This window comes from Dunckerocampus dactyliophorus, chromosome 17 (genome assembly GCF_027744805.1).
Source record: "Dunckerocampus dactyliophorus isolate RoL2022-P2 chromosome 17, RoL_Ddac_1.1, whole genome shotgun sequence".
Taxonomy (NCBI): Eukaryota; Metazoa; Chordata; class Actinopteri; order Syngnathiformes; family Syngnathidae; genus Dunckerocampus; species Dunckerocampus dactyliophorus.
Genome location: NC_072835.1, coordinates 1,462,524 through 1,483,754, shown reverse-complemented (window position 1 = coordinate 1,483,754; position 21,231 = coordinate 1,462,524). Strand labels below are relative to the sequence as shown.

Here is a 21,231-nt window from a genome sequence, read left to right as displayed (position 1 = left end):
GACAAGAGTGCGCAGATGCGGAGGTGCGTTGTTGTTGCTAGCTTATGTCGCTCTTTCAACAAGGCTCTTTTTATGTTATTTTCTCATATTAAATCAGTTTAGTATGAACACGCACAACATATAAGCGACATATGTATGTATTTATTCAGGGGTTGATTACTAGTTTAGTCAGGCTAAAGCTAAAATATATTCCTTTTTTACTGAAATCAACGTGGTGTTTTGTATACAGATTTGCAGATAATTGTATTTACTTATTATTTTTTGCACCAGACATCTCAATATTCACATTATGCACAATAAATTGAATGAACTTTAAAAAAAAAAAAAGTTACTCGTGTATTTATGGAATATTTGTAAAAAAAAAAAAAAAACTTTATACAAATCTTTAATTCTGTTGTCGATGGTGTTTATGAGATCTGAGTACATTTTCTTTCATTTCTCTATTCATTCAGTGGTATTATGTCCATAATTGTTGATGAATGTAAACATTGGAATTACACAAATGAAATCAGACTAGCAACACTTAAAGACGTTGTGTACATGGCATGCAGCAAAAGACATTCATGGGACTCCTGTATTGTCAAAGAAAAGCGGAGTGAAAGTGTGACATCACACTAAATGGGGCTTGAAATGTGAATGGACTGCGCAGTCTTCATGGCTTCACAGCAGTCTTGGTCTTCATTGCCAGTCTCGCACTTATTATGCTTTGCTCTTTGCTTTCTTCTGCAGGCGGGTCCGTGTGGGCTCGGTGAGGACCAGCGGCTCCTGGATGACCACGGCCGGGTACTTCCTGCCCAGCAGCTCCACCTCCACCTTCTGGCCCACGGAACACAGCTCCACTGGAAGGTAGGCGAACGCCAGGCTCTGCTGGGAGCTGTAGCTGTATGCGCCGGACGTCGTGTTGCCCACCACCTGGCGAGACACCCGGGTCAGGGCGGACCAAAGAAGATAGAGGATGACCGACTTAACTAACCTTGCCGTTGTGCCACACCGTCTCGTTGCCCTCAGGGTCAATGTCATGCGTGTCCACTGTGATGTAGGACAACTTCCTCTTCAGGCCCTTCGCTTTGATCTCTTGAAGGGCGGCCTTGCCGATAAAGTCGGCGGGCTATTCGAGAAAAATTGTTATGAATGGCAGCGGACTACACACTCGTTAGTCAAACGGCTGTACAGTCGTCCCTCATTTACGGCGGTTAATTGGCTCGACCGCGATAAGTGAATTTCCGCGAAGTAGGATTCCGTCTCTGCCATGGCATGTCCGTCTCGGCCATGGCATATCGGCTGGGCTCTGGTGGTTCAGTAGCCAGTCTCCATGCAGTGTGAAAGGTAATGTAATCTAACGTCATGCCTAGTGACCACAATACTACGCATAACTTGTCTTGCAGTATTTTAGGACTCATAATAGGCTATAGTCAACCACAAAACAGCCATTTATTCATTAATTGTTTTGTTTTTTTTTAAACGCGATGTATTGAGGGAGCGATATTCAAACTGTGATATAGCGAGAGATGACTGTACTTTAAAATAAAACTAAAATAAAGTAAAATGACTAAACCTTTCAAAAACTAGCCTGACAGACACGTAATGCACTGTTTACATAGCAATACTGACACCTAGTGGCAATTTATAGGTATTGCAGGGGTTAATAAAGCTTTATGAGGGTTTGAACTGCATGTTTTGTTTGACGTTTGAGGCATGTTTGTCCAGAAAATCTTGTTCTAACCCCAAATTTGCCAATTTTTGGCAGCGATTGGACTGTACAGTATTCTAGAACCCTGGCCTAAAGGACACAACGTTATGATCAATGGCAAAGGTTACCTTATTGAGTTTGATGAAATAGTCCAGCCCCGCCTCCAGAGGATTGGTGTCACAGTTCATCTGTAAAGACAGAAATGTATCTAACCGGTCAAAATATGAAAAAGCTTTCAGCAATGGGCACATTTTCTAATTCATCATGAAATAATAGTTTGAAAGGTGGAAGTGTTGAAAACACACATTTCTATAGTGGAGTTCATGATGCAAAGACCAGCCATCAAACAATTTACTTTTTATTCCACATAACTAGACGCTACAAGTGAACGGATAACCTTTGTTATAGATATAGACATCTTACCGCTTAGTTTATCCCTCATCAGAATAATAAAGATGAAAGTTGCATCCCTGTGTGTAGTTTGAGACGTCTGTTCACCATTGCCGCGGGGGAGCAAGGGCAAATCAGTAGGGGAGCTTAATGTCAGCTGACTTATGTCATATGATATCTACAAAGTGACGTTTATGCCACCGACCCAAACTATCTTTGCGATTGACTGGTAGCTGGAGATGAACGTAATGGGTAATTGATTCTTAAACCCAGGTACAAGTACAACTGGTGGTACGCAGGCTCCATCTCGTGGTACTCGGGACTATCAAAGATGAAAAAATAAACGTTTGATGTAAAAACCTTGACCTATGAGGATGGTGTGCGTTCGTTTTTTACCTCAGCTCCCCATCCCCTGAAGCCCTTCTCCAGTCTGAGCGAAGACATGGCGTAAGTGCCAAAATGGTCGATGCCCTCGTCTTTACCCGCGTCCATGATGGCCTGGTACACGGCCGCCATGTCCTTCTGGGCCATGTACATCTCCCATCCCAGTTCACCTGAGAGCACATGCAAAGTTATTAATAGGCCTGATATCTTTTTTTTCATACCGATAACTTTTTTATATCTACTTTTTTATTCAGATTTAAGTGTGCACACCTGGATGTAAGAAGGACTGGAACTAATTAGGATTTCACCAGCTGTACCTGTTGATTTGTTGATTAATCAAATATCATGACATGACCACTACCACATCACCACTATCAGGAGAACCAGAGTATAGAGGGGAGGAGCCACCTGCTCTGGCCCAGCAAGGTGCACTGTATTCAGGCACATGCTCTGAGCAGCCGCTGTGCTGGATCTTTCACTAATGTTTTTACAGTAGGTCCTTAACAACAGCACCTGTTATGCTGGTATAGAGGATCTATGACTGGCATAAAAATAGTGTATTGCTTGTGTTTTCATGTATGACTGCATTTATTTACATATCAGAAATAAGAGTTGCTCAGTACCGGTGTAGGAGATCCTGATGGCGCGGAGCGGAACGCCGGCCAACTGGATGGTCTTGCACTGGAGGAATTTGAATCCGGCATCGCTCATGTCCTCTTTTGTCAGCTTCTGAAGGACCTTGCGGGAGTTCGGCCCGGCGATGCCCAGCACGCCCATGTCTTCCGTCATGTTGGCGATGTCCACGTCGTAGCCGCCCAGTGCCACCTCGTTTTCGATCCACCTGTAGTGTTCATATTTGCAGCACAAAAAAGGAAATGTGTTCATTTCACGTGTGCATTTTGTTTTCTACTGGTTGGTGTGGCTTACTTTTGTCTTATACCACCTTCTGTGACTTACTTACATCTGTCCTTGTGTGGATTACTTTTGTCTTATACCGCCTTGTGTGGCTTACTTTTGTCCTTGTGTGGCTTACTTTTGTCTTATATTGCCTTGTGTGGCTTACTTTTGTTCTTGTGTGGCTTACTTTTGTCTTATACCACCTTCTGTGACTTACTTACATCTGTCCTTGTGTGCCTTACTTTTGTCTTATACCACCTTGTGTGGCTTACTTTTGTCTTATATTGCCTTGTGTGGCTTACTTTTGTTCTTGTGTGGCTTACTTTTGTCTTATACCACCTTCTGTGACTTACTTACATCTGTCATTGTGTGCCTTACTTTTGTCTTATACCACCTTGTGTGGCTTACTTTTGTCTTATATTGCCTTGTGTGGCTTACTTTTGTCCTTGTGTGGCTTACTTTTGTCTTATACCGCCTTGTGTGGCTTACTTTTGTCCTTGTGCGGCTTACTTTTGTCTTATATCGCCTTGTGTAGCACACTTTTGTCTTATGCCGCCTTCTGTGGCTTACTTACATTTGTCCTTGTGTGGCTTACTTTTGTCTTATACTGCCTTGTGTGTCTTACTTTGTCCTTGTGTGCATGGTGAAGTCTTCCTATGTAATTCAACCTAGTGGCCACAAGAGGACACTACCTTAAACTGCTCTGCCTCTTTCTCTCTTGGCTGGTTTGAGGAATTTTGGAATGAGGTATTAATTACTGCCTGCCAAAGGAAGAGTTGTATTTGGAGCTGCTGCCACGCTTTACGCTCCAACAGGAAAAAACAGATTGCAGGAGTGTTTTATATTCAGCACAGAGAGGTTAGGTTGGAATTGAGTACATGCTGTTCTTCTTAGAAATGCACTGCTGCTTTCACTTTCGTCCAAGTAAGTGTTCATGCTTCACCTGAGGTCATGCAGCTCCGATCCCGAGCCAGTGATGAGCAAGAACTCTCCCGGCGCCAACTGAGTGATGGTGACCTCGGCGTACACTCTGCCAGTGGGTGTCAACATGTGACTGATGTTCGTCTGGCCCACCTGAAAACACAAAAGTGCCCCAGTGAAAAACTCTTGGAAGGACTTTCTATTGGACCTCCAGGGTTGTCGAGTATTCACCAGTGTTTTTTACGAGTGCCATACCTTTGGCATGGTGTTGGCAAACAAGCGGTCCAGCAGCTTGTGAGAGTCCTTCCCCTTCACGGTGAACTTGCCAAAGGGGGTCAGGTCTATCACGCCCACCTTCTCCATCACCAGCTTGCACTCCCGGGCCACGGGTCCAAACCAGTTTGTACGCCTGAAACTGGGCCTGGGGACGGCGCAACGATAAGTTTGTCTCGCTGGAGAGAGAAGCGTGTTTCTGCCTTACCTGTATCCGGCGTCATCTCCCGCTTTGTAGAACCAGTGTGGTTGTTCCCAGCCTGCGTGGAATCCCATGGATCCTTTGTCCTTCAGGAGATCATAAACGCCGCTCGTACGCGTGGTTGGTCGACCGGCGAAGCGCTCCTCTTTGGGGTATCCGACTGGAGAGATAAAGGGTTATTTAAGCTGTGTAGAGTACCTTTTGTTTCTTGCTGCCTGTGTGTGCCATTTTTTATTTCTGCTGGTTTGTGTTGCTAACTTTTGTCTTATACCACCTTGTGCACCTCACTGTTGTCTTTGTGCAGCTTACATTTGTCTTATACCGCCTTGTGTGGCTTCTTGACGCCTAATGGCCCGTTTATTTATTACTGCCCAAGTGACTTACTTCTGCCTGAGGGGCTTACTTTTGTTGCTGCCCGCTTGGGATCGCAGAATTAGTTTTTGTTCAAGTGGTCTCGGTCTGACTGGTTGGTTGGATCGAGGGTTAGAGTCACTACAGCTTTAAGGATGGTCGTCAACATGGGGGTCTGTGGTTCTTACCCACGTTGTTGAAGCCGTAGGACTCTCGAGCTTTGGCGCACAAGAAGGGCACGTCGGTCCACCTGCCGTAGCGGTTGGGGTCGCACTCGATCAGGTCGTAGGGAGGCTCACCGTTTATGATCCAGTCACTCAGAAATTTTCCGATTCCGCCGGCGTGGATAACTCCATACCTGAGCACACACGAGGCAATGTGGACAGTTGTCGTCGTTGTATCGCAGACATGCTCAGAGAAGAGAACACGCACCCAAATCCAATGGCGGTCCAGTAGTTGGGGACTCCTTGATGGGGTCCGACCATGGGCAGCAGGTCCGGGGTGTACGTGATGGGGCCAGACACAATGTTGATGATGTCGGCCTTCTTCAGCACGGGAACCATCTCCATGGCCATTTCTACATGCTCCATGATCCTGTCCAGGTCCGACTCAAACAGCTCCTTGCCAAAACCTGCAGCAGCCAGAAAGGGGCCAAGGATGGACAAAAGATTAGAACGTTCCCCAGTTCAGAACTGTTCAACCAAGCTAGCAAGACAGACCTGGGGGTACTCCATCTCTGACCCAAGAGTCCTGCAGAACCATCTTCTCCATTTTCTCATAGGGTCCAAACAGAAGGCCGTCTCTTTCCTGGCGGAGGTAGTAAGAACCTTCCAGGTCTCTGATGACGGCCAGCTCCTTCTTCAAAGCCTTCACCTCCGGCACCGTCGCTGTCACCACGTACTGGTGATGGACCGGGATGGTAGGATGCTCAAATCCGATCATTTTGCCAACCTCCCGCGCCCAGAAACCTGGAAAACAACAGCAGTTTTTGAGAAACAGACTTTTTTTTGCCCTTAGGGTCAAATGTGTGAGGGTTTTTTTTTTTTTTTTAACAGATCCAACCAATATAAACTTTTATACTTGGAAAAAAACTGTAGGTCAGACAGTCAAGATTGCAGCCTGTGAATACTTAGAAGAAATGTATGTAGGGCGGTGTAGTAAAACAACATACAGATAAGGTCCAAAGTACCCCGACGTGTTTACCAGTCGACCGCACAGGAGGTCGCTTCACTGGGTAAACATTTCGCCAGGCTAATAAAAGCTATTGTTGATTCCAAATCAGTCTCTATTTATTATGAAGTTGCATATATTTGGGGCGACGAGGCAGACATGTTGAAACTGGCAAAGTGGTTGTCAGCTGACCTCCTGTCAGCAACTTTGTTCGATCCTTTAATGCTAGCTATGTTTTAGCAGCTAGTTTGCTAAAGCCTTTGTCTAATGGCCCAGTCAGGCTAATGCTAGCATGTCTTGGTATCTAGAAACCCCGTCATATGCCTAAGAATCAGTTAACATTTTATATTATAGTTTAGCTAAACGATGATACAAAGTTTGTGCTACAGCTTACTGCAGCAAGGCTATCCTATCTTACATGCTCATGCTAATGCTAACAGTGTTTTGGTAGCTAGTTTTTCTTAGAATAAGCTAACGCTCCTATAAGTACCCACTATATTCAATCATAGCATGAGCTTTAGCATATCTATAATGGCCTGCTCAGGCTAATGTTAGCAATGTTTTGGTAGGTAGTTTGTCTTGGAACAAGCTAACGCTCTTAAGAGCACCTGCTATATTCAATCATAGATGAGCTTTAGCGTTTCTTGTACTGCTTGCTATAGCAAGGCTACCAACTTAGCTTAGCCTAGCCTAGCCATTATCTGTAATGGCATGCTCAGGCTATGCTAGCCATGTTTTGATAGCTAGTTTGTCTCGGAACAAGCTAAAGCTCCTGTAAGTATCCACTATATTCAGTCTTGTAGTGTAGCATAGTGTGAGCTTTAGCATTTGTGCTACTGCTCGCTATAGGAAAGCTACCAGCTTAGCTTAGCCTAGCCTAGCCTAGCCTACCTAGCCTAGCCATGCCACGATTTTACGAGGTTTAACACAGTTTTAAATCGCTTTAATACGATTAGTAGCAAATGATGATTTTTTTCCCCCATTAGCAAAGTGGCTCTTTGGTGAGTAATTAGGTGGTTTCAGAACAAAACAAATTTGTGGGGTTTACTGAAACGGGAGCTGTGCGCTTGCTAAACAGATGGGACTCTTGTAGCTGGATGTGAAATGCAGGAATTTAGCAAGTGTGGAGTGATTCTGCATTTGTGGCTTCTTTTGACCCTGAAAACAAACATCAGGGGTAAAACCCCCCCAGCTAAAATGGTGTTTGAGGAGGCGTGTTTGCGCTGCTGCTTGAAGATTGGATGGGGGCTCAGACGGATTGGCTGTCGGACGCAGGGAGGCCAGCGTAAAAAACTGGATTCTGGAGTCCAAAGTGTGCAAAAATAGGAAGCAAGGAAGCTGTGAAGGCAGCCCTTCACAGGATCCAGCTGCACTGAATTTGAACCAAACATTTATTTATGCAGCGTCGCTGAACACAACTGAAAAACAAAGCTGGCAGCCAACAAAAACCCCCACTAGAACCGGTCCGACCCAGCTTAAGCCGGTCGCTCTGAATCCTAAGAGCAGTGGTCCGTGTGAGCAAAGGTCTTTAAGTGTTAGATAACACCTTTTTATGGAATACTGCCTGAGAATGTGTCGCTCTCCGTAATCCGCAAGTGAAGCTGTGGTGCTAAAACACCAAATGACAAAGCAGCTAAAGGTGCTTCAGACCTGTGGCGTTGACGATGCGATCGGCCCGGATCCTCCCGTGGGGCGTCTGCACGTCCCATTTGCCGTCAGCGGTGGGCTTCAGGCCCGTGACCGGCGCCGGGTTGTAGATCTGAGCTCCGTGCATGCGAGCCCCCGCGGCCAGAGCCATGGTCAGGGAGTACGGGTCGATGTGGCCGTCTCCCGGAGTGTACAGACCTGCCAAGACCTACGAAACCCAAACTGCAGCTTTTACAACCCAATGGAGAGACCACAGACCAGCACCATTCAACTCCTTTGAAAGCCAGACAGCAAGTCAATGATCTTCTTACCACGCAAACAAGCTGCTGCTTTTAAGGACGTAATGCAAAAACAAATATTCTAGACAAATATTCTCTATATGTCAGAACAAAAACACTTTGCTGTTTTTGGTGACTTACTGCAAAAACACAAGTCAGAGATCCTTCATACAAAAAATTTACCCTGCTGTTTTTGATGACCTACTGCAAAAATGCAAGTCAAAGATCCTCCATAGAAAAAGTGTGCCATGTTGTTTTTAAGGAACAACGGCAAACATACGACTCAAAGATCCTCTACGTGACAGGTGCACTTTTCAACAAAAAAGGTCAAAGCTCATCAGTTCAACAGGAGTGCTTTGCTGTTGTAAGAAATCTTCTGCAAAAACTCTAGTCAAAGATCCTCTGTACGAAAAGTGTCCCCTGCTGTTTTTGATGACCGACCGCAAAAACGCAAGTCAAAGATCTTCTATATAACCGGGGCAGTTTACAGTTTTTGATGACTTGCTGCAAAAACACTTAAGATCCTCTATACAAAAAGTGTGCCCTGCTGTTTTTGATGAACCACTACAAAAATGCTTGTCAAAGACTCTCTATATGACAGGAGCACTTTCCTGTTTTTGATGACCTACTCCAAAAACGCCTGTCAAAGATTCTCTATATGACAGGCGCACTCTGCTGTTTTTAAGGATTTGTTGAACAAAAATGTCCAACAGGAGTGCTTTGCTGTTGTAAGAAATCTTCTGCAAAAACTCTAGTCAAAGATCCTCTGTACGAAAAGTGTGCAAAAACGCAAGTCAAAGATCTTCTATATAACCGGGGCAGTTTACAGTTTTTGATGACTTGCTGCAAAAACACTTAAGATCCTCTATACAAAAAGTGTGCCCTGCTGTTTTTGATGAACCACTACAAAAATGCTTGTCAAAGACTCTCTATATGACAGGAGCACTTTCCTGTTTTTGATGACCTACTCCAAAAACGCCTGTCAAAGATTCTCTATATGACAGGCGCACTCTGCTGTTTTTAAGGATTTGTTGAACAAAAATGTCCAACAGGAGTGCTTTGCTGTTGTAAGAAATCTACTGCGGAAACCGTAATCACAGCTCCTCGGCACAAAAAGTGTGCCCTGCTGTTTTTGGCGACCTGCCTACTGCAGAAATGCTTGTCAAAGGTTTTCTTTCCAACAGGAGCACTTTGCTGTTATGATTGATGACGTACGGCAATAACGCTATTCGAAGATCTTCCAAACAGGAGCACTTTGCTGTTTTTGTTGACCGAGTCAAGACCTAGCCAGTCAAAGATCCTCTACATGACAGGAGCTGCAGCCACAAAAGCGAGCGTGTTTGAGCCGCGGCGTGTGCACGTGGTGTTGGCCAAGCGGGGGTCACCTTGTCCATGTTGAGCAGAGGGAAGAGCTCCTGGACCTTCTCCGGTCCGATCATGGACTGCTCCGTCACGTGCCAGTGCGTGCGGGTCATCTGGTACCTCATCTCGTCCACCCGGGCCGCCGTGGAAGCGATGCGGACGCTGCCCGGCTGGTGGAAGCCCACCGCCTATAAGCACAAACAGCGTGGAGGTGATCTTGCAGTCAGTTGGAGCCTAAACGTGTCCCCCTTAGGACCTCACCTGTCCGGTCTCGGCCTCCAGCCTCTCGTAGAGTTTAATGCTGTCGTAGTGGACTTTCTTCAGGTTGATGCCCGGATGGTAGTAGGTGGTCAGCCCGGCCTGGGACATGGATAAGGTTTAACTGAGGGAGGGGGGGTGCAGGGACGGTAACTGAAGACCGCCACGAGCGTCTGCCTAAAAATAGCATCACGGTTCAGCACAGGAACGTACTGCGTGCCACGTGGATCCGGCCGTCAGTTCGGACTTCTCCAGCAGCACCACGTCCTTCATGCCAGCCTTAGCCAGGTGGTAGGCCAAGCTGGTGCCCACGCACCCTCCCCCGATGACCACGGTCTCAGCCGTGTCCTTCCACCGCTTGCCCAACACGGACGAGGCGTCACTGACGGGATGATAATTAGCATACTGGACCATAAAACCAACCAACCTCCAAACAAACGTGTAGATTTGTTAAAGACACTTTTTCTTTAATGCATTTGCACTGGCAAAACATCTCCTTTTTCAAATGACGTCACAATCTGCTGTTTTGTGCTATTTCTACTTCTCTTCTTTTTCACTTCCTGTTAGCATTGCAATTGTCATTATTGATTTTCTTAGGTTTGAGTCATTTTAAATCTTTACTTGTTTCTTTTGAGTCGTTTCTAATGTTTGGCATATTTCAAGACATTTTATAAATGCTTTGCTATCAAGCTACGTTTAACTTTATTGAAAATGTTGTTTTGTTTTTGTATTTTGGAGTCATTTAATTTTTCTTTATTTTGAGTCATTTTCATTTTTTTTCAGTTTGAACTTATTTTCATCAGGTCATTTTACATTGTTGTTATTTTTTATTTTGAGTTGTTTCATTTTTATCTGTATTTTCATTAATTTGCTCTGTTTTTTAATTGAGTCAGTTTTTAGTTATTTTAATTGAGTAATTGATTTTTTTTTTGAATCATTTAAACTTTGGGAATTTATTTGGAATCATTTTAATTTTTTTGTTACTTTAATTGAGTCATTTTTTTATTTTTATTTTTTGAGTAATTAAACCTTGTTTTATTTTAAATTATTTTCAGTTTTTAGTTATTGTAATTGGGTCATTTTCCATTTTTGTTTTTTATTTTGAGTTGTTTAATTTTATCTGTATTTTGAGTCATTTTCCCTTTTTGGTTATTTTAATTGAGTCATTTTCCTTTTTTTTTTTACTTTGAGGGTTTTTTTATTTTTTTGTGTCTTTTTCTCACTCACTGCAAGACATTTATAAAACTAGAGTCCTACGAAGAACACACAACCTCATCAAGGACAGCACACATCCACAACACTCATTATTCACACTCCTACCGTCAGGCAGACGCTACAGGAGTTTGAAGTCCAGGACCACAAGGCTGGCAAACAGCTTTTACCCACAGGCCATCAGGCTTCTCAACGAAGCACTCACACACGCCGCACGCAACACACGCACACACTCATAGCACTTTATTTATTTATTTATTTGTATTATTTACTTGTATTAATGTCTCTTCTGTTTTTGTTGCTTAATTTATTGGTATTTATGTTTATGTGTTTATGTTTCTTATGTTCTTATTCTTTCTTGTGTTTTCTTTCTTTTCTTGGGAGAATGAACAGAATAAGATTTTCATTGCATGGTATAACTGCTGTTTTACCATGCACATGACAATAAAACTCTCTTGAATCTCTTGAATCTCTTGAATCTCTTTTTCATTTTTTTAGTTATTTTAGTTGAGTTATTGAATTTTTTTTTTGTCTTTTCAATTGTTTTAGTTATTTTAAGTCATTTTAGTTATTTTAATTAGGTCATTTTTTATTTTTGTTTTTTGAGTCATTAAAATTTATTTTATTTTGAGTCATTTGGTCAGTTTTTAGTTAGTTTGGTAGTAAAGTTTGGGAATTTATTTGGAATCATTTAAATTTTTTTGTTACATTAATTGAGTCATTTTTTATTTTTTGAGTAATTAAAATTTGTTTTATTTTGAGTAATTTTCAGTTTTTAGTTATTTTAATTGGGTCAATTTTGTTTTTTATTTTGAGTCATTTCAATGTTTTATTTGGAATCCTGTTTTTTTTTTTTAGTTATTTCAATTGTCATTTTTAAATGTAATTTTTTTGGGAGTCCTAAAAATTTGTTTTGAGTGTTTTTCAGTTTTTAGTTATTTTAATTGAGACAGTTAAAAAAAAATTGAGTCATTTACATTTTTTTGATTAAGTCATTTTGCATTTGTTATTTATTTTAATTGAGTTGTTTTTTATTTTTGAGTCATTCAACTTTGTTTTATTTTGAGTCATTTTCCGTTTTTAGTGATTTTAACTGAGTCATTTAAAAAATATATATTTTGAGTTCTTTTATTTTAATTGTCATTTTTTTATTTTTTTATTTTGAGTCCTTAAAATGTTTTATTTTGAGTCACTTAAATGTTTTAAATGTTGTCATTTTCCTTTTTTTTTTTTTAAAAATTGAGTTGTTTTACACTTTTGTTTTTTGAGTGATTGGAGTGTGTTTTATTTAGTTTGACTGATTTGAATTGATTGTCATTTTTCTTTTGTGTTTTAAATGTAGAACGATTGAAACGTAAGTGACTAGCGCTTAGGGGCGGAGCCAGAGGCTAGTATTCCAAAGGAAAGTGTAAGATGCCGAGTGGGGTACGTAGCGGTTGTCGTGGTGTTGATGTTTAGCGAAGTCAAAGTCCGTCATGCGTCCTGCGTGGAGCGTCTCACCTTTGCTCATCCTGTCTCGTGGACGTGCTGGTAAAGGTGCTGAGAGGCCTGAGAGGCGGCGTAAGAAGGGTCCTGGCGAGGTGCGCGTCCAGCAGCTTGAGTATCCCAGACATGGCTGGCATCCCGGGATGAAATCAACACGATAAAGAGCAGCAGGAAGAAAAGCACCAGCAAGAAAAGCCGTGCTGAACTTATAAATATCTAACTCGCTCTTCCACATTGACCCCGCCCACAGGGCCAGTAGCCCCGCCTACATGGTTGCCAGGACTACTTGGATTAACTCTTCCACTGCTGGACACGCACCACAATGATACTGGGTAGTAGAGTACCTGGTAGGACATGAATACCACAGCAGTACCATTTGGTCAAGCCTAGTGTTGCTCTGATGGGAAAAAACACGCAGTCTTTTTTTTTCTACATTTGTTTTTACATGTTTACACTTTGTAAATACTCACACCCTCTATTTATTATGCAAATAATAGTCATACCAAGAGATTCATATTCCTAACGGCCATGTTTATTTGATTTGATGTGATTTATTGATTATGCAAATAATGCTAACGAAAAGAGATGAATATTTCTAACTTGCACTTTGACCCAGTAGGCCATGTGTATTTTACTTTATTGTGTTTTGTTAATTCAATTATTTATCTGATTTGATTTGATTTGATGTTATTTAATCTCATTTATTTCATTGATTAATTATGCAAAGAATACTGATACAAAGAGATTATTTCTAACTTGCAATTTGACCCAGTAGGCCATGTTTGTTTTATTTTATTTTATTTATTTTTTACACTTTGTAAATACTCACACCCAAGTAGGACAGATTTTTTTAAAATTCTATTAATTACATCATCTATCTGATTTTATTTAATTTGATCTTATTTTATTTCATTGATTTGATGTTATTTATCAATCATGCAAATAATACTAATAAAAAAGATGAATATTCCTAATTTGCACTTTGACCCAGTAGGCCTTGTTTAGTTTATTGTACTTTATTTATATATTATTTAAGCTTTGAATTGTATTGAATGAGATGAGTTTTATCGCTAGCACGCCCACACGTTTTTGTTTGTACGATGACATCCGCAGCAAGCGAACGATCAATCAGCTGAGGACACAGCCAGGGACAAATTCATCTAAGATTGATGTGACGCAGCTTACAAGACTTTCGTGGTCTTTGAGCTTTTTTTATCAGCTGAAGTGGAAACCTGGCTGGAACAGCTGCAGCGAGTTTGAGCTGGACGCTTTTCCTGATAGCTGCTTTAAGCAAACACTGACGTGCACACACGGCCAATAAAAAAGAAGGAGTCCCCCACAAAGTGAGCCACAATATTGACTGTAAGGACTGAAGGATTTGACTTGAATGGAGGCTTTTTTTAAATGCCGAGTAAGAAATATTGGCATTGTTGCTCTTTGGTTCACTCATGAGAGTAAGAATATAAGCAAACAAGCAAATACTTACTCTATGTTCACATGCGTGTTCCTGTACTGTGTTTCGTATTTCTATGCACTAGAGGATGTCAACATTCAGCCATCAGTGGAAATCATAATCAGCTGTTTTTGGGTCGTTGCACCTCGTCTCCTTTAAATGATGTAACAGTCATGTACTCTATGTTAGTGTACATCTGGACGGAGAAATACTCTTTCTTTTCTTTTCATTTTAGTCATTTATTTTATTTATTGATTTATTTTGAGGCATTTCAAATGTTTGGCTGATTTTGAGTCATTTTATATATGTTTTTATTTTAGTTGTGTCATTTTAAATGTTGTTTTTATTTTGACTCATTTTCTTTTTTTTAATTTCCGGTCTTTTTAATTTCTAGAATTTGAATTGAGTCATTTTACATTGTAGTGTTTTTTTCAGTCGTTTTATTTTTTAGCTTTATTTAGAGTCATTTTCCATTTCGTTATTTTAATTAAGTCATTTTCAATTTTGTGTTTTTTGTTTCAATACTGAGTCATTTAAGATTTTCCATTATTTTTGAGTAATATTTTGTGTTTAGTTATTTTAATTGGGTCATTTTCATTTTGTGTTGTTTTTTTTAATATTGAGTCACCCATTGTCCATTTTTAGTTATTTACTCATTTCATTTTTATTTTTTTTGGAGTAACTTTTCAAGTTTAGTTATTTTAATGAAGTCATTTTCATAATATATTTTTTAATTGAAGTTTTTTTCACTTACGTTATTTTAATTGAGTCATTTTCAATTTTGTGGTTTTTTTTCAAATTTCAAGTCATTTATTTATTTTGAGTCATTTTCCATTTTTAGTTGTTTAATCATTTCATTTTTATGTTTATTTTTGAATAATTTTCTGTGTTTGGTTATTTTAATTGTGTTTTTTGTCATATTCAGCCTTCATTTATTTGAATTGAGTCATTTTCAATGGTGTGTTTTTTTATTATTATTTTTGAGTCATTTTCCATTTTTTGTTATTTAGTCATTACATTTTTATCTTTATTTTGAGTCATTTTTTTCTTTTGTTTTTTATTTTGGAGTCATTTAAATGTTTACAATTATTTTGAGTTTTTAGTTATTTTTAATTGAATAATTTAAAATTTGTGTTGAATTGATTTTGAGTCATTTTCAATTTTGTGTGTTTTTTGAAATGTTAATTTGAGTCATGTAATGTTTTTTTCATTCTAAGATGGACAACTTATTTAAAAAATGTCAAAATAATAATAATAATAATAATAATAATAATACAGGCTTCGCTACACGTGATAAAATAAAGTAAAATACTAAAATGAAATGAATAACAAATGAAAGACATTTCAAAATGCAATAAATGGAGTAAAAAATGCTAAGTGTGACGTTGAGGATGAAATATGATGAGTGCGTCCAAGCAGGCCGTTCTAAAAGTGACGGGGGCGGCACAGCAACACCCCCTTCTTCCTTCTCTCCACTTCTCTCTCTCTCTCTCTCTCTCTCTCTTGGTATAAATGTGGCACGGGCGCCTGCAGAGATCCCTTCCAGAACTCTCCCTTAGGACGCGGAGGAGGAGAAGAAGAAGAAGAAGAAGAAGCATGGCACCAGCAGGAAGCAAGAAGGTACGTGTTGCACAACTACATGATTAAAAATGCGCATGGAACACAAATTGCTTGTGTTTTGCACAATTCCTTCTGTTTTATTTCCTGGCTCCTTGTTGCTAGGCAGACTTCACAGGGCTCCATCATACAATAAAAATGCTGGCATACGCCAGACACGCCCACTAGCGGGTTTCCGTGTCAGGCCAGGTGTCGACAGACATGTTCATGTGTACATATTCAACAGCCCTGCTCTGTATTACGTAGAAAAGGAATGGTGGGTCGCTGCCCTCAAATCAAGTTGGAGAAAAAGTTCTAATACCATGGGAAAAAGTCCGAATATTACCAGAAGAAAAGTGACAAGAAGATAGTTGAAATTGTCGGAAAATATAAACAAACAAACAAAAAAATAGCTGTAATTTTAGGAGAATAAAGCCAAAATATTAAGAGAAAAAGTCGCAGTTTTAGGAGAATAAACTCGTAATATTATGAGGAAAAATAATGTCATTTTACTAGCGTAGATTAAAAATGTGAAAGAAAAAAATGTCAGAAACATTTGAGAAACAAAACAAAATTTGGGGAAAATTAGGTTGGGGAAAAAGTTCTCATAATATGAGAAGAAAGTTGAAATATTTGAAAAATGTAAACAAATATAATAATAAATAAAAATAATAAACAAACAGTGGAAATAGAAAAATGTGAATGTGAAAATATTCCAAGAAAAAAAGTGGCAAAAACTCATTATTATTTGAAAAATGTAATTTTAGTAACATAGAGTTAAAATATTGCAGGAAAAAAGATTTTTTAAAGGTCATTATACAACAAAACAAAATTAAGTTGTAATTCTTGGAAAATGAGGTTGATAAATATTATGGGAATAAAGTTAGAATATTACAAAAAAATGTTTACAAAGATTATTTCAGAGTAAAGTTGAAATATTTGGAAAATGTAAAAACAACAACAGCAGCAAAAATGGAAAACCCAAAAATAAAGTCAGTCAAAATATTACAAAAAAAAAGTCCACAGTTTTGGAAAATTAGGTTGGGGAAAAATGTCCAAATATTATGGAAATAAAGTCCAAATATTACGAGAAGAAAAATGACAGGAAGAAAGTTGAAAAGAACAACCGAAATCGGGCCAAAAAACAGCTGTCATTTTAGGAGAATAAAGTCAAAATATTAAGAGAGAAAGTCAAATGCTAACAAGAAAAAAAAGTTGCCGTTTTAGGAGATAAACTGGTAAATTAATGTCATTTTACTAGCATAGATTGAGTTCTTGAAGGAAAAAAATGTTTTTTTTAAGTTGTAACGTTATGAGAAACAAAACAAAATAAAGTAGTCAGTTTGGGGAACAAAGTTCTAATATTGCGGGAATAATGTCCAAATATTCCAAGAAGGAAGTTGAAATAGTTGGGAAAAACCAGCAGAAATGGAAAAAAAAAACAGCTGTAATTTTTACAAAAATAAAGGCAAAATATTCAGAGAAAAAGTGGCAGTTTCAGGAAAATCAACTGGTAATATCATGAGGAAAAATGATGTCATTTTAGTATCCAAAAGGCTATTAAAATGATATTCTTTACTGCTCTGTCTTCGGTATAAAAAGGAATGGTGGGTTTCTTTGCACAGGGCATCCTGGAGCGTCTGGACGCGGGCGAGCTCGTCATCGGAGACGGAGGCTTCGTCTTCGCCCTAGAGAAGAGAGGCTACGTGAAGGCGGGGCCGTGGACACCCGAGGCCGCCGCCGAGCACCCGGAAGCGGGTAGCGATCCGCCCCTCCTCGGCCTTTGTCCCGGCTCGGCCCGGGGCCGACACTGATGTGGTGTTTGTTGCGGTTTCAGTGCGCCAGCTGCACAGGGAGTTCCTCAGGGCGGGATCCGACATCATGCAGACGTTCACCTTCTACGCCAGCGACGACAAGCTGGAGAACAGAGGACACACTCAGCGCTTCACCGTACGACTTCATGGAATGTCGCCCCCAATCCCCCCACCAGCTCCACTTACACCCGTCTGTTTTTATCTGCAGCAGCTGCTACGGGTTTTTTTTTTTAACCGCAGGGGCAGCAGATCAACGAAGCGGCGTGCGACCTGGCGAGGGAGGTGGCCAACGAGGGCGACGCATTGGTGGCCGGGGGCGTGTCCCAGACGCCGTCTTACCTGAGCTGCAAGAGCCAGGACGATGTCAAGGCCACGTTCAAGAAGCAGCTGGATGTCTTTGTCCAGAAAAATGTTGACTTCCTGATCGCTGAGGTGGAAAAGCCATGATGAGATCGCTCCACCGCATGAACGATACAACGTAACGAGGGAAAGGCTTCTTGAGACGTCATCTGTACTTCTGTGAAGAAGGTGTCGGACGTTTTGCTCCTCATCCGAAGAGCTTCGTCAGCGAACTAACAAGTGCTGGTAGCCTAGGCCTTAAATACAGTAAGAGTGGGCGGAATTGGTGTGGCAACACCCTCCTCCTATTGGTTCCTTACACTAAGACTGGGCGGAGTTGTGGTCTATGACAGGGAACTACACTTCCCTTTTATCGGAGGTGCTAATGGGAGGAGAGGATTAGACCACTACTCCGCCCAGGCTTAGTGTAAGGAACCAATAGGAGGAGGGCATTGCCACACCAATTCCGCCCACTCTTACTGTATTTAAGACCTAGGCTACCAGCACTTGTTAGTTCGCTGACGAAGCTCTTCGGATGAGGAGCGAAACGTCCGACACCTTCTTCACAGAAGTACAGATGACGTCTCAAGAAGCCTTTCCCTCGATGGACAACTCCTGTACGACTGAGAGCCTACACAGACGCGATACAACGTAACATTCTGCCGGCTTGTTTTTGCAGTACTTTGAGCACGTGGAAGAGGCCGAGTGGGCGGTGCAGGTTTTGAAAACCACCGGCAAGCCCGTGGCGGCCACGCTGTGCATCGGACCCGAGGGAGACCTGAACGGAGTCAGCCCAGGAGAGTGTGCCGTTCGACTCGTTCGAGCTGGTAGGAAAATACCAAACTAAAAATCTCCTTCACTTTGTTAGATATCGCACAGGCGAACACAGGGGGGTCCAAAGTGGGGCCCAGGGGCCATTCGCAGCCCGCGGCTGTTTTTTTATTGGCCCTCAGCACATTCTACAAACAAAAAGAGTCGCAATTTTACCAGAATAAACTTGAATAAATACAATAAAATGTGTTTTAATAGCAGGTTAAGGTGAAAATATTAAAGAAATATTGCTGTGTTTTTTTTAAGTCATAATATGATGACAAACAAACTTGGGAGAAAAAGTCAGAGTATCATGGCAAGAAAATGTACCACTTTTATTGAAGAAAAAACAAAAAAAGGAACAGTAAAAATTGAAAAATCTGCAGTCATTTCACAAAATATTAAGAGAAAGAAAAGTTGTAATCCAACAAGAAAAGGTTGTAATTTTACAAGTATAAAGTCGTCATATTATGAGGAAAAAATGATGTCATTTTAGTAGCTTGGAGTTGAAATTGTAAGGAAAAATTGTCATTTTAAAATGATAAAAAGATGAGAAACAAACTAAACAAAAGAACGTTGTCATTTTTGGAAAACTAGGTTGCGGAAAAAAGTTGTAATATTATGTGAATAAAGTCATAATATTACATAATATTACGGGAAGAAAAATTACAAGACGAAAGTTGAAATAGTTGTAAAATAAATTAATAAAAATTCATTATAAAAATTTATTTGCTTTTTTTTAAGTCGTAATGCTATGAGAAACAAACAAAACAAAATTTTAAGAAAGCTAGGTTGGGGAAAAAGTCATAATATTATGGGACTTTAAAAAAAGCCCTATTGTGTACTTTAGCCACTTTTGACATATACCAGGGGTGTCCAAAGTGTGGCACAGGGGCCATTGGTGGCCCATGGGCCCTGGCACATTTTAAAAATACAGTTAAACAAGAAAACTAACAAAAGCAATAGGAAAAATGGAAAAAGAGCAGTCATTTCACGACAATAAAGTAGCAATGTTACATAAAGTCATAACAAAAAAATTCTAACATTACCACAAAAAATGTTTAGCGGTGTAACATGGTAATACTATGAGAAAAAAGAATAATTTCTGCAATAATTTTGACATTATTAGCAACAAAAGAAAAACTAAAATGAGTGGGGTTGGGAAAAAGTTGTGATATTACAACAACAGAGTGAAAATATCACAGGAATAAAGTCACAGTCTTCTGGGGAAAAAAATGAGAAGAAGACAGTTGAAATATTTGTCACATTGGAAAACGAAAAAAAGCAGCAGTGGAGGAAAAAAGAACAACAGACTTTGTCAGCTGGGCTGTTGGAACTCGTACGTCTACATGGCTTGCTTTGCAAAACCTAAAATATCAAAGTGGCCCCCGTACCCACACGTTAGCAACACTAGCATCGCTATGTGTGCCAAACGCTAACATGACACTCGCATTTTAACAGCAAACGTCACGCTAGGTTAGCCTATCCGCTGATGCTGACGGATATTTGGCAGAGCTTCAAGCTGCGTTTTAAGATGTGCAGCGAAGCCCTTTGCATAACGGGGGACCTTTTAAGGATGGAAAAGTGTTGATGAGCGCTGTTGTCGTCCACGTAGGCGCTGACATTGTGGGCGTCAACTGCCACTTTGACCCGGAGACCTGCGTGAAGACGGTGAAGATGATGAAGGAGGGCGTGGAGAAGGCGGGCTTGAAGGCCCACTACATGAGCCAGCCGCTCGCCTACCACACGCCCGACTGCAACCGGCAAGGGTTCATCGACCTTCCCGAGTTCCCCTTCAGTATGTCGCCCTCCTCACACCGAGCATCAGCACACATGCGCTTCTCCAAAAAAAACTTCTCAAACAGGTCTCGAGCCGAGGATCCTGACCAGGTGGGACATGCAGAAGTACGCGCGGGAAGCGTATGCCGCCGGAATACGCTACATCGGCGGCTGCTGTGGATTCGAACCGTATCACGTCCGTGCGCTGGCTGAGGAGCTGGCCCCCGAGAGGGGCTTCCTGCCGGCGGGCTCTGACAAGCACGGCCTGTGGGGGAGCGGCCTGGAGATGCACACCAAGCCCTGGTGCAGAGCAAGGTGCGTACGCCTCACTGCCTTCACAGTGGCCTCTCACTTTCCTTGGGGAGTTTCCAAAAAATAGGAAAAAAATAGAAAAAAACAACAACAACAAAAAAAAACTGAACAAAGAGAAAAACAAAAAAAAACTGGGGGAAAAAAAAGACAAAAAAGACACAAACGAACAGAAAACTGAAAAAGAAAAAAAGAGAAAAACCGGAAACAGAGACAAAACAGAAAAAAGAGAAAATCTAAGGAAAAAAAGAAGAAAAAAAATGAAAGTGTGTCTTTCTTTCATACTCAGGGCCCGCCGGGACTACTGGGAGAAGCTCAAACCCGCATCCGGTCGCCCCCTGTGCCCCTCCATGTCCACGCCTGATAGCTGGGGGGTCACCAAGGGCCACGCCGACCTCATGCAGCAGAAAGAGGCCACCAGCCAGGATCAGCTGAAAGCTCTGTTCCAGAAGGCCGACAAAGGCCAGTGAGGCGACGACGTTTACACGTGAATCAAATTTGTCTCTTTTGGACCATTTTATCACATCAAAGTGTAGAATACAAATAAAGATTAGAAAAGAGAGTTGAAAAGTGCCAAATGGGAGCATTTGCAGCAATAAATGTACACTTTC

At 41.0% G+C, this 21,231-nt stretch overlaps 2 protein-coding genes and 1 long non-coding RNA gene across 3 annotated transcripts in view; 2 read left to right on the top strand and 1 right to left on the bottom strand.

Moving 5' to 3' along the window:
- Positions 1-11,041, top strand: part of LOC129169925 (uncharacterized) — an 11,630-nt gene extending 589 nt beyond the window's left edge. The window contains exon 2 of the long non-coding RNA XR_008566504.1: positions 730-11,041. This is a non-coding gene — a long non-coding RNA (uncharacterized LOC129169925). The remainder of the gene's footprint in view (positions 1-729) is intronic.
- dmgdh (dimethylglycine dehydrogenase) lies at positions 82-12,750 on the bottom strand. Its single transcript, XM_054756895.1, has 16 exons — positions 12,536-12,750; positions 10,037-10,205; positions 9,827-9,925; positions 9,589-9,753; positions 7,929-8,133; positions 5,828-6,076; positions 5,541-5,739; positions 5,297-5,466; positions 4,764-4,917; positions 4,538-4,703; positions 4,305-4,435; positions 3,088-3,305; positions 2,477-2,634; positions 1,819-1,878; positions 974-1,108; positions 82-912 (listed from the first exon to the last, which is right to left on the bottom strand). The coding sequence occupies exons 1-16, from the start codon at positions 12,655-12,657 to the stop codon at positions 700-702; spliced, it is 2,613 nt and encodes an 870-aa protein (XP_054612870.1). The 5' UTR covers positions 12,658-12,750; the 3' UTR covers positions 82-699.
- LOC129169924 (betaine--homocysteine S-methyltransferase 1) lies at positions 12,623-21,231 on the top strand. The gene is made up of 8 exons (XM_054756898.1): positions 12,623-15,593; positions 17,195-17,327; positions 17,407-17,519; positions 17,624-17,815; positions 18,402-18,549; positions 20,148-20,330; positions 20,398-20,626; positions 20,910-21,231. The coding sequence occupies exons 1-8, from the start codon at positions 15,486-15,488 to the stop codon at positions 21,088-21,090; spliced, it is 1,287 nt and encodes a 428-aa protein (XP_054612873.1). The 5' UTR covers positions 12,623-15,485; the 3' UTR covers positions 21,091-21,231.